The following is a 12452-nucleotide window of genomic DNA, read 5'->3' on the forward strand; positions in this document are numbered from 1 at the left end:
CCCCACGTGACCCAGCCCCGCCCCTCCCAGCACCGCCGCGTGACCCCAGCCATGTGAGGGGGCTGGTGAAGGGGGCGGGGCTTGGGGGGTCTCCAGGCGGTTCCGCTGGGGTCAGAGGTCAGGGGTCAGCAGACACCTTCACCGGGGTCAGAGGTCAGCAGGCGCCTTTATTGGGGTCAGGGGTCAGAGGTCAGCCGGGGTCGGGCGCCTTCCGCTGCTGCTTCCCCACGGGGTCCACCAGGATGACCACGCCCCACGCGGCCACGCCTACGGGGGAGGAGCCACAGTGAGGCCCCGCCCACCGCCCATCACCGAGGCAACGCCCCCCGGGTACCCCCGTTACCGCGGCAACGCCCCGCCCCCTGCAGCAGGAAGCACTCGAGTTGCTATGGCAACCCCTTCAGCCCCGCCCCCCAATTGCCTCGGCAACCACTGCAGCCCCGCCCCCGTTGCCCAGCAACTCCCGCCCCTTCCCCCTGCAGCCCCGCCCCCGTTGCCCCAGCAACGCCCGGCCCCTCCCTCGACCTGCCCCCCGTTGCCTCGGCAACCCCCGCAGCCCCGCCCCCGTTGCCGCGGCAACCCCTCTCAGCCCCGCCCCCGGTGGCCCGGGAACCCCCGCGGCCCCGCTCACTGATGGCGGCGGTGATCTGCGCGATGTCGGCCATGCTGGGCGCCACCCCGGCGCATCGAGGCCCGCGGCCCGCGGTAGATCCAGAGCCCGGCCGCCATCAGCCCGAGGCCGCCCAGCAGGCGGCAGGCCCAGCACCCGCCCGGGCCCCGGGGCCCCGCCGCCTGCCCGCCCTCCGCCATCCCGGCCTCGCCGGAAGTGACGCGGAAGCCGGAAGCGCGGAAGCCGGAAGCGACGCCGCGCCCTTACCCCGCCGGCCGGGGGCCTCACTTCCGCCAGGGCACCGGGCGCCGCGCCACGTTCTCGTCCGTCTCGGCCGCCTCCCGCAGCGCCGCCAGCGTCAGCTCCGTGAGGCGGCGCCGGTGCTGCAGCAGCTCCGGGCTCACCTCGGGCAGGGGCCTGGCGGGGGCACGGCGGGCACGGCTCGGTTCCGGCCCCTCCGGTGCCCGGTTCCGCCCCCCCCCGTACCCGGCTTCCGGCTTCCGCCCCCCTCCCCCTCACCTTCAGGGCCTCCCGGCGCCGGTCCTCGCCCGCCGCCACCGCGACCCACAGCAGCAGCCCCAGCGCCACCGGCACCGAGCCCCGGAGCAGCGCCCGCGCCCACTGCCGAGCGGCCTCCATGGTGGCGGCGGGAGGGGGCGGCCCCGGGATCATAGAGAGGAGCCGGAACCATAGAGAGGAGGGCTGGGAACCATAGAGAGGGGCTGGAGGACCAGAGGGAGGGCCCGGAACCATAGAGAGGTTCTGGAGGACCATCGAGAGGGGCTGGAGGATCATAGAGAGGACCCGAAACCATAGAGAGGAGGGCTCGGAACCATCGAGGTCTGGTGGAACCATAGAGATGGGGGAAACCATAGAGCGGGAGGGGAAAGCGGCCCTGGAGGACCACGCGGGCCAGAGGCTGGGTGGCGGCTTTGGGGGGGGCCACAGTGGGGTCATGGGGCGCTGTGGGGCTGACACCTGCTATGGGGCAGGTGGGGGGTTATAGGGCTGGGAACCCTGCTGTGGGGTTGGGGAGGTTGGGGGGGGGGTGTGCTGTGGGGCTGGGCACCCTCCTATGGGGCTGGGAACTCATCTGTGGGGCAGGACCCCCACCAGGGGGCCTTGTGCCCTATTATGGGGCTGGGGCCCTCACCACAGGGTTCTGAGCAGCCTCCCAGGAGTCTCAGCACCCTGCTGTGGGGCTGAGCATCACCCTGTGGGGCTGGGTGCTGATATGGGGCAGCTCCACATCATCCTATGGGGCTGGGCACCCTTATGGGGCAGCCCCGAATCATTCTATGGGGCTGGGTGCCCTTATGGGGTGCCCCCACATCTCCCTGTTGGTCTGGGCACCCTTATTGGGTGACTCCACATCATCGTACGGGGCTGGGTGCCCTTCTGGAGCAGCCCCACATCACCCTAGGGGACTCGGTGCCCTTATGGGGCAGCCCCACATCACCCTACGGGGCCGGGCTCCCCATACAGCAAGGCCTCCACATGGCGCTGTGGGGCTGGGAGGCCTTCACATGGGGTTTCCCCGTTGTGCTGTGGGGCCGGGCTGCCCACGGCGCGGTGTGTGTGTGCCTTGTACTTATAGGGCCGGCTGCCCCATAGGGCCAGACCCCCGCTTAGCCCCACGGGGCCGGCTGCTCCGGGTCCCGCTCCGCTTCCTCCGGGGCTCGGCCTCCCCTCAGGCTCCTGCAGCGGGTCCTGTGGAGAAACAACGGCCGTGAGACGGCGGCCGCGGGGCTTCGGGGCTTCAGCTGGGGGCAGCGGGAGCCCCTGTCCCGGCACGTGAGGGTAGGACCGGCGGAGGCGGCCGCAGGCACCGAAGACTTCGCGCCGGGCGCTGCTCTGCCTCCGAACATCACAGGGCCGGGCACGGAGCCGCCCGGGCCTGCCAAGAACTGGAGGCCCCAACCCCTCCCCCGGCCCCAAAACCGCCGTTTTCCACCCCAAAAACCCAGCCCTCGACCCCATAAATCCCGCCCCGTGCCCCACAGCCTCCCCCCGGCCCCACAAACCCCGGCTCCCCACACCCCGCACGGAGGCCCCAACCCGCGCCCACCTCGCTCACAAAATGGCCGCCGAGCCCCCGCGCCGCGGCTTTTATAGAGCGGCCGCCGCGCGCGCGCACCGCCCCTCGGCCAATCAGCGCCGGCGCCTCGCGGCGCCGTCCAATGGAAATCGAGCGGCACCGCCTTCCGAAAGAAAGGGGTGGGGTTAAGGCGGACGCCGGAAGCGCCTTGGCATCGCGGGAAAAGCAACCGGCCGCGAACGGTGACCGCGGGCCGGGGGTTCCGGGGCTAAATGGACCCAGATGGACCAAAACGGCCCCAAACGGCCCCAAAAGGAGCCAAATGGGCCCAAAGTGCCCTGAATTGCCCCAAACGGCGCCAAATTGCCCCGAACAGACCAAAACGGCCCAAAATGTACCCAAACACACACAAATACACCTAAATGTCCCCAAACAGCTCCAAATGGCCCCAAACGGGCACAAAAGGCCCCAAATAGGCCCAAATTACCTGAAATCGCCCCAAACGGCCCCAAAATGTCCCAAAGGGACAAAAATGGCCCAAAACCGGCACAAATGGACCTAAATGGCCTCGAACGGCTCCAAATGGCCAGAAACGGCCACAAAAGGCCCCAAATAAGCCCAAATTACCCCAAAGGTAATTTGCCTAAATTTTGGGGGGGGGGGGGGTATTTATTTATTTATCTATCTATTTATTTGGGGGGGAGGCCTGTGGTGTTTTTGTTTTGGTGTGTGTTTTTGTGGGGCTGTTTTAGGAGGGGGATGTGTTTATTTTGTGGGGTCTGCTTTTGGGTGTGTTTTTTTTTGGGGGGGGGGGGAGCTGTTGTTTTGGTGTGCGTGTTTTTTTCTTTTTCTTGTATTTTCTGGTGGTTTTTTTTTTTTTTTTTGGAGGGGGTGGGGGCTTTTTTGGGGACAGCTATTTTTTTGGGGAGGAGGGCTGTTTTTCTGGGGGTTGTGTTTTTCAGGGAGGGCTTTGTTTTCTTCAGCTTTTGTCTTGGTGTGTGTTTTTTGGGGGTGTGTGTGAGCTTGTTTTGGGAGCCTATTTTTGGGGGGTGTTTTCTTGGGATTTTTTTTTTTTTTTGAGGTGTCTCTGTATGTTTTGGGGGTATGAGTTTTTCTTAGGGGGCTGTTTTTTTGGGGAGGATGTCTATTCTATTGGGGTCTACTTTGAGGGGTGTGTGTTTTTTGGGCGGGGGCTGTTTTGGGGGTGTTTTTTGCTGTTTTTGTGGTTTGCTTTTTGCGTTTTTTATGTTTTTGTTTATTTTTTTTGCTGTTTTGGGGATGGTTTTCTTTTTCTGTTTTGGGGGTGGTTTTTGCTGTTTTTGTGGGTTTTTTTTGCTTTTTTCCGTTTTTTATGTTTTTGTTTATTTTTTTGCTGTTTTGGGGATGGTTTTCTTTTTCTGTTTTGGGGGTGGGTTTGCTGGTTTTGGGCCTTTTATTTTCCCTTTTTTTTTTTTTTTAAAACCGGTTTGATGTTTATGTTCCCGGGGGGAAGCTTTTGGCGGTGACACCGAAAGCTCCCTTCCGGGGCGGAGGGGGGGGGGGCGGTGTCGCCCCGCGCATGCGCCCCGCGGGCAGCCCCGCTCCGGCCCCGCCATGTCGGCGCTCTGCGACCCCCGGGCGCCGCCAGCCCCCGGCCGCCCCTCAGGTACCGGCGGGCACCGGGACCCCCGGAAACCCCGGGACCCCCCGGGGCCCCCCAAAACCCGGGACCCCCCCAAGACTCCCGGCGTCCCCAGAGACCCCCGAGACCCCCCGAAACCTCGGGACCCCCCCCAAAAAACCGGGACCCCCCCCGGACCCCCCGAGTCTCCCCGGGTTCCCAGAGACCCTCTCGGGACCCCCGGGATCCCCCAAAAAACCTGGGACCCCCCGGGGCCCCCCCCCGAGCCTCCCCGGGTCCCCAGAGACCCCAGGGACCCCGGAACCCCGGGACCTCCCCGGGATCCCCCCCAAAAAACTGGGAACCCCCCCGCATCCCCCAAGACCACCCCCGGGACCCCCAGGCCCCCCTCGGGACCCCGGGACCCCCCCAGACCCCCCGAAAACCCCGGGACCCCCGGGACCCCTCCTCAAAGATCGGGTCCCCCAAGACCCCCCCCGAGCCCCTCAGGGCCCCCCCGGGCCCTCTCGGGACCCTCCCGCCCCCTTTGGAGCCCCCCCCCATCGTTAGCCCCTCCCCCTTTATCACCCCCATTCTCCCCCCCTTTTATCCCCCCCTTTATCAGCCCCCCTTTTCCCCTTTCTGCCCCCCCATTGCCCCCCCATCACCCCCCTTCTCCCCTGCCCTTTACACCCCCCCCATTTACCCCCCATTTACCCCCCCACCCCCCCTTTATCTCCCCTTACCCCCCTCACCCCCCCCCTTTGCCCCCCTTACCCCTCTTCTCCCCCCTTAATTACCCCCATTAACCCCCCCAATCCCTCCCCCTTTACCCCCCCATTTATTTCCCCCCCCATTTACCCCCCCATTTATTTCCCCCCTTTACCCCCCCATTTATTTCCCCCCCTTTACCCCCCATTTATTTCCCCCCTTTACCCCCATTTATCCCCCATTAACCCTTTACCCCCCTTTTTATGCCCCCCCCCCCAGCCCCCAGGAGCTGCCCCAGGAGGCGAAGCCCATTAACCCTTTCCCCCCCCAATTAATGCCCCCCATTAACCCCATTTCCCCCCTTTTTTTGCCCCATTTGATACCCCCCATTAATGCCCCCATTAACCCTTTATCCCCCATTTCAACCCCCCCCCAGCCCGATTTCTCTCTCTTTGTGCCCCCAGTCCCCAGGAGCTGAAGCCCATCGACCCTTTGTCCCCCCCTCCATTTTATACCCCCCAATTAACCCTTTATCCTCCCCCCATACTTTAACCCCCATTAACCCTTTATCCCCCCCCTTAACCCCATTTCCCCCTTTTTATGCCCCCCAGCCCCCAGGAGCAGCCCCAGGAGCTGAAGCCATCGACCCTTTGCCCCCTCCCCCATTTTACCCCCCCCACTAACCCCATTTCCCCCTCTTTGTGCCCCCCCCAGCCCCCAGGAGCTGGAAGCCATCGACCCCTTTGCCCCCTCCCCATTTTACCCCCCCCATTAACCCTTTACCCCCCATTATCCCAATTTCCCCCCTTTTCTCCCCCCCCAGCCCCCAGGAGCAGCCCCAGGAGCCGAAGCCATCGACCCTTTGCCCCCTCCGCATTTTACCCCCCCCCCAACCCCATTTCCCTCTTTTCGTGCCCCCCCAGCCCCCAGGAGCTGCCCCAGGAGGTGAAGCCCATCAACCCTTTGCCCCCCACACCCCATATTAACCCCATACTTTACCCCCCCATACTTTAACCCCCATTATCCTAATTTCCCCCCTTTTCTCCCCCCCCCAGCCCCCAGGAACAGCCCCAGGAGCCGAACCCATCGACCCTTTGCCCCCTCCCCATTTTACCCCCCCCACTAACCCCATTTCCCCCTTTTTGTGCCCCCCCCAGTCCCCAGGAGCTGAAGCCCATCAACCCTTTGTCCCCCCCTCCATTTTATACCCCCCAATTAACCCTTTAGCCTCCCCCCATACTTTAACCCCCATTAACCCTTTATCCCCCCCCCAACCCAATTTCCCCCCCTCATGCTGCCCCCCAGCCCCCAGGATCAGCCCCAGGGAGCTGAAACCCATCGCCCCTTCGCCCCTCCCCATTTTACCCCCCTCTAACCCCGTTTTCCCCCTTTTCTCCCCCCCAGCCCCCAGGAGCAGCCCCAGGAACCGAAACCCATTAACCCTTTGCCCCCCCCCACTTTAACCCCCCCCCAACCCAATTTACCCCCTCTTCATGCCCCCCCCCCCAGCCCCCAGGATCAGTCCCAGGAGCTGAAACCCATCGCCCCTTCGCCCCCTCCCCATTTTATCCCCTCTAACCCCGTTTCTTTCTTCGTGCCCCCCCCCCAGCCCCCAGGAGCTGGCCCAGGAGGTGAAGGCCTTCCTCAGCGGCTCGGACCCGGCGCAGGGCACCCCGCTGCCCCCCGGAGCACGCCCGCTGCGCCCTGCGCCTGCTGCGCCGCCTGCCCCCGGCCCGCCACGCCGTCCTGCACCACCTGGCCGGCGTCTTCGACCAGCAGGTCTGCGCCCACCTCCGCCAGCGCGAGGCCCCCGGCCCCGGGGCGGCCGGCGGGGGTCCCGGCGCCCCCGGCCCGCCTCCCGCCGCCCCGCCGGGGGCCCTGGCCGAGGTGGTGCGGGAGGCGCGGCGGGTGCTGGCCGCCTTCGTGCGGGCCAAGCCGGCGGCCTGGGCGCCGGCGGTGGCGGCGTGGGCGGTGGAGCTGCTGGGGCAGCTGAGCAGCAAGTACGCGGGGCGGCACGGGGCGCGGGGGCTCAACGAGCTGCTGCAGCTGTGGATGGCGTGCGAGGCCACGCGGACGCTGATGGAGATCTACGCCCAGTGCCTGGCCGCCCTCATCGGCTCGTGCCCGGACGCCTGCGTGGACGCGCTGCTCGACACCTCGGTGCAGCACTCGCCCCACTTCGACTGGGTGGTGGCGCACGTCGGCGGCTCCTTCCCCGGCACCATCATCAGCCGCGTGCTCTCCTGCGGCCTCAAGGACTTCTGCGCCCACGGCGAGGGGCTGGGGGCGGCGGCGGGGGCGGCTTGGCGGCGCTCGCCCCCGGCCCCCGGCCCCCGGCGGGGACAAGCGGGCCCCAAGCTGGCCTCGGTGGTGGGCATCCTGGGCCACCTGGCCTCGCGCCACGGCGCCAGCATCCGCCAGGAGCTGCTGCGGCTCTTCCACGCCAGCCTGGCGCCGGGGCAGCCGCGGGGGCCGTGGCCTTCCTGCTGCAGCTGGCCCTGCTCTCCCCCCGCTGCTGGGCGCCGTCTCGGCCGAGCTGGTGGACTCGCTCACCCCCCCCGTGCTGGCCCAGCTCCACCAGCGCTTCGCCCCGCTGCCCCGCGACGACCTGGAGGGGCTGGCGGGGGTCCTGGTGCGCCTGGTCTGCCAGACCTCGGCCGGCGCCCCCGCACGCTGCGCTTCCTCCTCGACACCGCCGCGCCGCCCCCCAGCCGGCCGCCGCCGCCGGTGCCCCGCCGCCGCTCCCCGAGGGGGTGCGCGAGGCCTGCGAGCGCCTGGTCGCCCTCCTCCTGCTCCACCTGCAGAAGCTGGTGCACGGCCGGGGGGCCCGGCCCCGGCGTCGGGGGAGCGGACGCCTCCGCCGCCGCCGCCGCCCCGCGCCCCGTCCCCTTCCTGGAGGCGCTGCGGGGCCACGTGCGGGAGCTGTGCCTCGAGGCGCTGCGGCTGGAGCGCAAGCGCTGCCTCTGGCTGCACCAGCTGCTGGGGCTCCTGGCCGTCTACGCCGCCCCCACGGCGCCCCCGACGCCCTCTTCCACCTCCTGGCGCTGGCCAAGGGCCCCGAGCAGCTCGCCCTGGCCGCCCAGCTCCACGCCGTGCTGGCCGCCAGCCTGGCCGACGTCCCCGCCGCCGCCGCCGCCGCCTGCGTCCGCCAGATCCACGCCGGCGCCTTGCCCCCGCCGCAGCTCGCCCGGCTCCTCCGCAACCTGGCGCTGGTGGTCGGCGGCGGCGGCGGCGGTTCGGGGGGTCCCCGCCCCCGGAGGACCCCCTGGGCTGCCAGCTGGGCCTTTCGCTAGCCCGGCACCTCCCGGAGCTGGCCCAGCTCCTGCTGCACCCCGACGCCGCCGCCGCGGGGGCGGCCGCCCTGCTGCTCTGCGCCCTGCCCGCGCCCCGCGGCCTGCGCCCGCTCAGCTCCACGCCGTGCTGCGCGCCGCCGTGCACCACTTCTTCCTCCTGCTGCGACGCCGACGCCCGCGACGCGCGACGCCGCCGACGGTGACGAGGACGACGCCGACGACGCCGCGGCCACCAGCCCGGCCTCGGCGCTGGCCCACGGCGCCCGGCTGCTGGAGAAGCTCTGCGGCACGGGGCCGGCGGCCGCCCGCGCGGCGCTGCAGCTGCTGGTGGAGGGAGCGCTGCGGGGGGCAACGCCGAGCTTTTCGGGGGCGCACCCCCACGGGGACGCCCGAGGACGTCCCCGATGTCGCCGCCGCCGTCCCCGCCGTCGTCCCCGCCGCCGCCGCCTCGCTGCTGGACACCAACCGGCGCTTCGCCGCCGCCGTCGACTTCCCCGGCGGCGTCTGCTCCGTCTTCCACGCCGGCGTCATCGGCGCGGGGCTCAAGCCCCCCCGGCGCCCCCCGGCACCCCCGGCACGAGGTCGCCCGCAACGCCCACGCCTTCCTCGGCCTCCTGCTGCGCTGCTGCCGCGCCGCCGACCCCGCGGCGCCCAACGCCGTCGGCCCCGAAGCCGCCCACGCCGTGGCGGCGGCGCTGGTGGAGGCCGTCTGCCCCTGGGCGGCGGCGTGCGGGGGCGAGCCGGGGTGGCCCCCAGGAGGAGCTGGCCCGCGGCACCACCCTGGAGCGGGACCTGGGCGTCCTGCGGCGCTTCCGCCAGCACCCGCTGCTCTTCCCGCTGCTGCGCGTGGCGGCCGCCGGGCGCCCGGCGGCCTTGGCCCGCTGCTGGCCGCTGCTCAGGGGGCTGCTGGCCACGCTGGTGGCCCACTGGGACGGGTGCCGGGCCGCCGCCGCCGCCGCCTCGCCCTGGCACCTGCGGGCCTCGTGCGCCCTGGTGGGCTGCCTGGCCGAGGGCGCGCTGCTGCCGCCCGTGCTGGGCAAGGCGCAGGAGCTCTTCCCCCGCCTGGCGCCCTTCGAGGTGCGGCTGCTGCTGCTCAGCCTCTGGGGGTACCTGCGGGAGCAGGGGGGCCCCCCGAACGGCAGGGGGGCCCGGCGGCCTCCAAGCCCGGCAGCCGCCGCGCCGGGCCGGGGGCGTTACGGGCAGGGAGCCGCCGGCACCCGAGGGGGATCCCGGCGGGTGCTTGGCCGCCGTGCACAGCGTGCTGCACCGCAACGTCGGCACCCTGGGGGTGCTGGCGGGGAGGTTCCGCACCTAGGGGGCACCCAAAGGGGTCTTGGGGGGGTTGGGGGGGGTCTGGGGGCACCCAAGGGTGCTGCACCACAACATCGGCACCCTGGGGGTGCTGGCGGGGAGGTTCCGCACCTAGGGGGCACCCAAAGGGGGCTGGGGGGTTGGGGGGGGTCAGGGGGCAGCCAAAGGGGTTTTTGGGGGGGTCTGGGGGCACCCAAAGGGGGTTTGGGGGGTCTGGGGGCACCCAAGGGTGCTGCACCGCAACGTCAGCACCCTGGGGGTGCTGGCGGGGAGGTTCCGCACCTAGGGGGCACCCAAAGGGGTCTTGGGGGGGTTGGGGGGGGGTCAAGGGGCAGCTATGGGGGCTAAAGGGGGTCTGGGGACACCCAAGGGTGCTGGCGGGGAGGTTCCGGGCCTAGGGGGGCACCCAAAGGGGGCCGGGGGGGCTGGGAGTACCTAAAGGGGGTTTGGGGGCAGCTATAGGGGGACTAAGGGGGGTCTGGGGGCACCCATGGGTGCTGCACCGCAACGTCGGCACCCTGGGGGTGCTGGCCGGGAGGTTCCGCACCTAGGGGGATTTGGGGGGGGTTGGGGGAGGGGTCAAGGGGTAGCTATGGGGGGGCTAAAGGGGTCTGGGGACACCCAAGGGTGCTGGCAGGGAGGTTCCGGGCCTAGGGGGCACCCAAAGGGGGCCGGGGGGCTGGGAGTACCTAAAGGGGGTTTGGGGGCAGCTGTAGGGGGACTAAAGGGGGTCTGGGGGCACCCAAGGGTGCTGCACATGTGTGCTGCACCGCAACGTCAGCACCCTGGGGGTGCTGGTGGGAGGTTCCGCACCTAGGGGGGGATTTGGGGGGGCTGGGGGGCTGGGAGGGGTCAGGGGGGCAGCTATGGGGGCTAAAGGGGGTCTGGGGGCTCCCAAAGGGGGCTGCACCGCAACGTTGGCACCCTGGGGGTGCTGGCGGGGAGGTTCCGGACCTAGGGGGCACCCAAAGGGGTCTTGGAGGGGTCAGGGGGCAGCTTTGGGGGGGCTAAAGGGGTTCTGGGGGCACCCATGGGTGCTGGTGGGGAGGTTCCAGACCTAGGGGGGCACCCAAAGGGGTCTGGGGGGCTGGGAGTACCTAAAGGGGGTCTGGGGGCAGCTATAGGGGGGCTAAGGGTGGGCTGGGGGCACCCAAAGGGGGTTTGTGGGGGGTCTGGGGGCACCCAAAGGTGCTGCACCACAACGTGGGCACCCTGGGGGCGCTGGCAGGGAGGTTCCGCACCCAGGGGGGCACCCAAAGGGGTCGGGGGGGGGGGGGGGGCTGGGGGCACCCAAACGTCCCTTCGGGGCTGAGCGCACAGCACCGTGCTGCCTGTAACACTTGCCTGTGTGATTGTGCCTGGTGACCCCATAATCCCATACAAAACCCGGTAATCCCATTAAAAAACCAATAATCCCATGCAACGACCCGATAATCCCGTACAAGAACCAAATAATCCCGTACAAAACGCGATAATCCCACACCACGACCTGATAATCCCGTACAAAACCCGATAATCCCATACAACGACCCAATAATCCCGTACGAAACCCGATACTCCCATAAAAAACCCGATAATCCCATACAAGAACCCGATAATCCTGTACAACGACCCGATAATCCCATACGAAACCCGATAATCCCATACAAGAACCCGATAATCCTGTACAAAACCCGATAATCCCATACAAGAACCCGATAATCCCATACAAAACCCGATAATCCCGTACAAGAACCCGATAATCCCGTACAACGACCCGATAATCCCGTACAAAACCCGATAATCCCGTACAACGACCCGATAATCCCGTACAAGAACCCGATAATCCCATAAAACGAGCCCATAAATGATCTGAGCATTCCGCCTCCGTCTGTGGGGTCCGTACGGGGACGGGTCCCGGCTCTGAGCCCCTCGGGGGTGGGGGCACCCAAAGGGGGGGGGGCGGGGCTGGGGGCACCCAAATGGCCCCCAAGTGGCTCCTGGGGGCACCCAAAGGGCTCCAGGTGGCACCCGGTGGCACCTAAGGGCACCCAGATGTCACCTAAGGGCACCCGGTGCCACCCAAGGGTGCCCGGTGGCAGTGACCTAAGGGCACGCGGAGCTGCCCGGTGTCACCCGGTGTCACCCAGCGCCACCTCTCATCACCCGGAGTCACCCAAGGGTGCCCGGTGTCACCCGGTGCCACCTAATGACACCCGGTGTCACCTAAGGTCATCCAGTGGCACCCGGTGTCACCCAGCGTCACCTAATGACACCCAGTGTGTCCCAGTGCCACCCAGTGCCACCTCTCACCGCCCGGTGTCACCCAGTGCCACCCAAGGGCGCCCGGTGGCAGGTGCCTAAGGGCACGCGGAGCCGCCCGGTGTCACCTAACGGCACCCAGTGGCACCCAGTGGCACCTAACGGCACCCGGTGTCACCCAAGGGTGCCCGGTGTCACCTGGTGCCACCTAATGACACCCGGGGTCACCTAAGGTCACCCAGTGGCACCCGGGGTCACCTAAGGTCACCCAGTGCCACCTCCCATCACCCGGTGTCACCCGGTGTCACCCAAGGGCGCCCGGTGGCACCCAGGAGCCGTCACCCTGGTGTCCCCCGGTGTCCCCCAGTGTCCACCAGTGTCTCCCAGTGTTCCCCAGTGTCCCCCCCCCCCGTCTGTCCCCCGGTGTCCCCGGGGCCGTCCCCGTCCCAGTAAAGGGGTCCCGGTGGTGCCCGGAGGGGTCCCGGGGGGGTTTAATGGGGTCCGGGGGTCCCCGTGAGCTCGGGAGGGGTCCCGGCTGAGCCCGGGGGGGTCCCCGGTGAGGCGGGGAGGCCTCGGTGCTGCCCGGGGGGTCCCGGGGGGTTTGATGGGGCCCTGGGGTGGGTCCCGGGGGTCCCCGTGAGCCCGGGG

General features: G+C 68.5%; 3 protein-coding genes and 1 non-coding gene across 4 annotated transcripts in view; 1 reads left to right on the forward strand and 3 right to left on the reverse strand.

Annotated features, from left to right (window-relative positions):
* Positions 1-12452, reverse strand: part of LOC136788764 (guanine nucleotide-binding protein G(I)/G(S)/G(O) subunit gamma-3) — a 147485-nt gene that overhangs the window by 12458 nt on the left and 122575 nt on the right. The window lies entirely within an intron of this gene.
* Positions 148-858, reverse strand: LOC136788700 (distal membrane-arm assembly complex protein 1-like). The gene is given in 3 exon segments (XM_066987330.1): positions 148-267; positions 632-681; positions 683-858. Coding segments are annotated over 3 exon segments (255 nt in total). The 5' UTR covers positions 811-858; the 3' UTR covers positions 148-190.
* LOC136788873 (small nucleolar RNA SNORA57) lies at positions 2391-2524 on the reverse strand. The gene has a single exon (XR_010827416.1). It is a non-coding gene; the product is annotated as a small nucleolar RNA SNORA57 (small nucleolar RNA).
* Positions 4242-11346, forward strand: LOC136788562 (integrator complex subunit 5-like). The gene is given in 15 exon segments (XM_066987122.1): positions 4242-4293; positions 6562-6643; positions 6645-7420; positions 7423-7467; positions 7470-7622; positions 7625-7662; positions 7665-7793; positions 7796-7840; positions 7843-7957; positions 7960-8251; positions 8405-8621; positions 8623-8807; positions 8809-9007; positions 9009-9593; positions 11296-11346. Coding segments are annotated over 15 exon segments (2964 nt in total).

This window comes from Anser cygnoides, chromosome W (assembly GCF_040182565.1).
Source record: "Anser cygnoides isolate HZ-2024a breed goose chromosome W, Taihu_goose_T2T_genome, whole genome shotgun sequence".
Taxonomy (NCBI): Eukaryota; Metazoa; Chordata; class Aves; order Anseriformes; family Anatidae; genus Anser; species Anser cygnoides.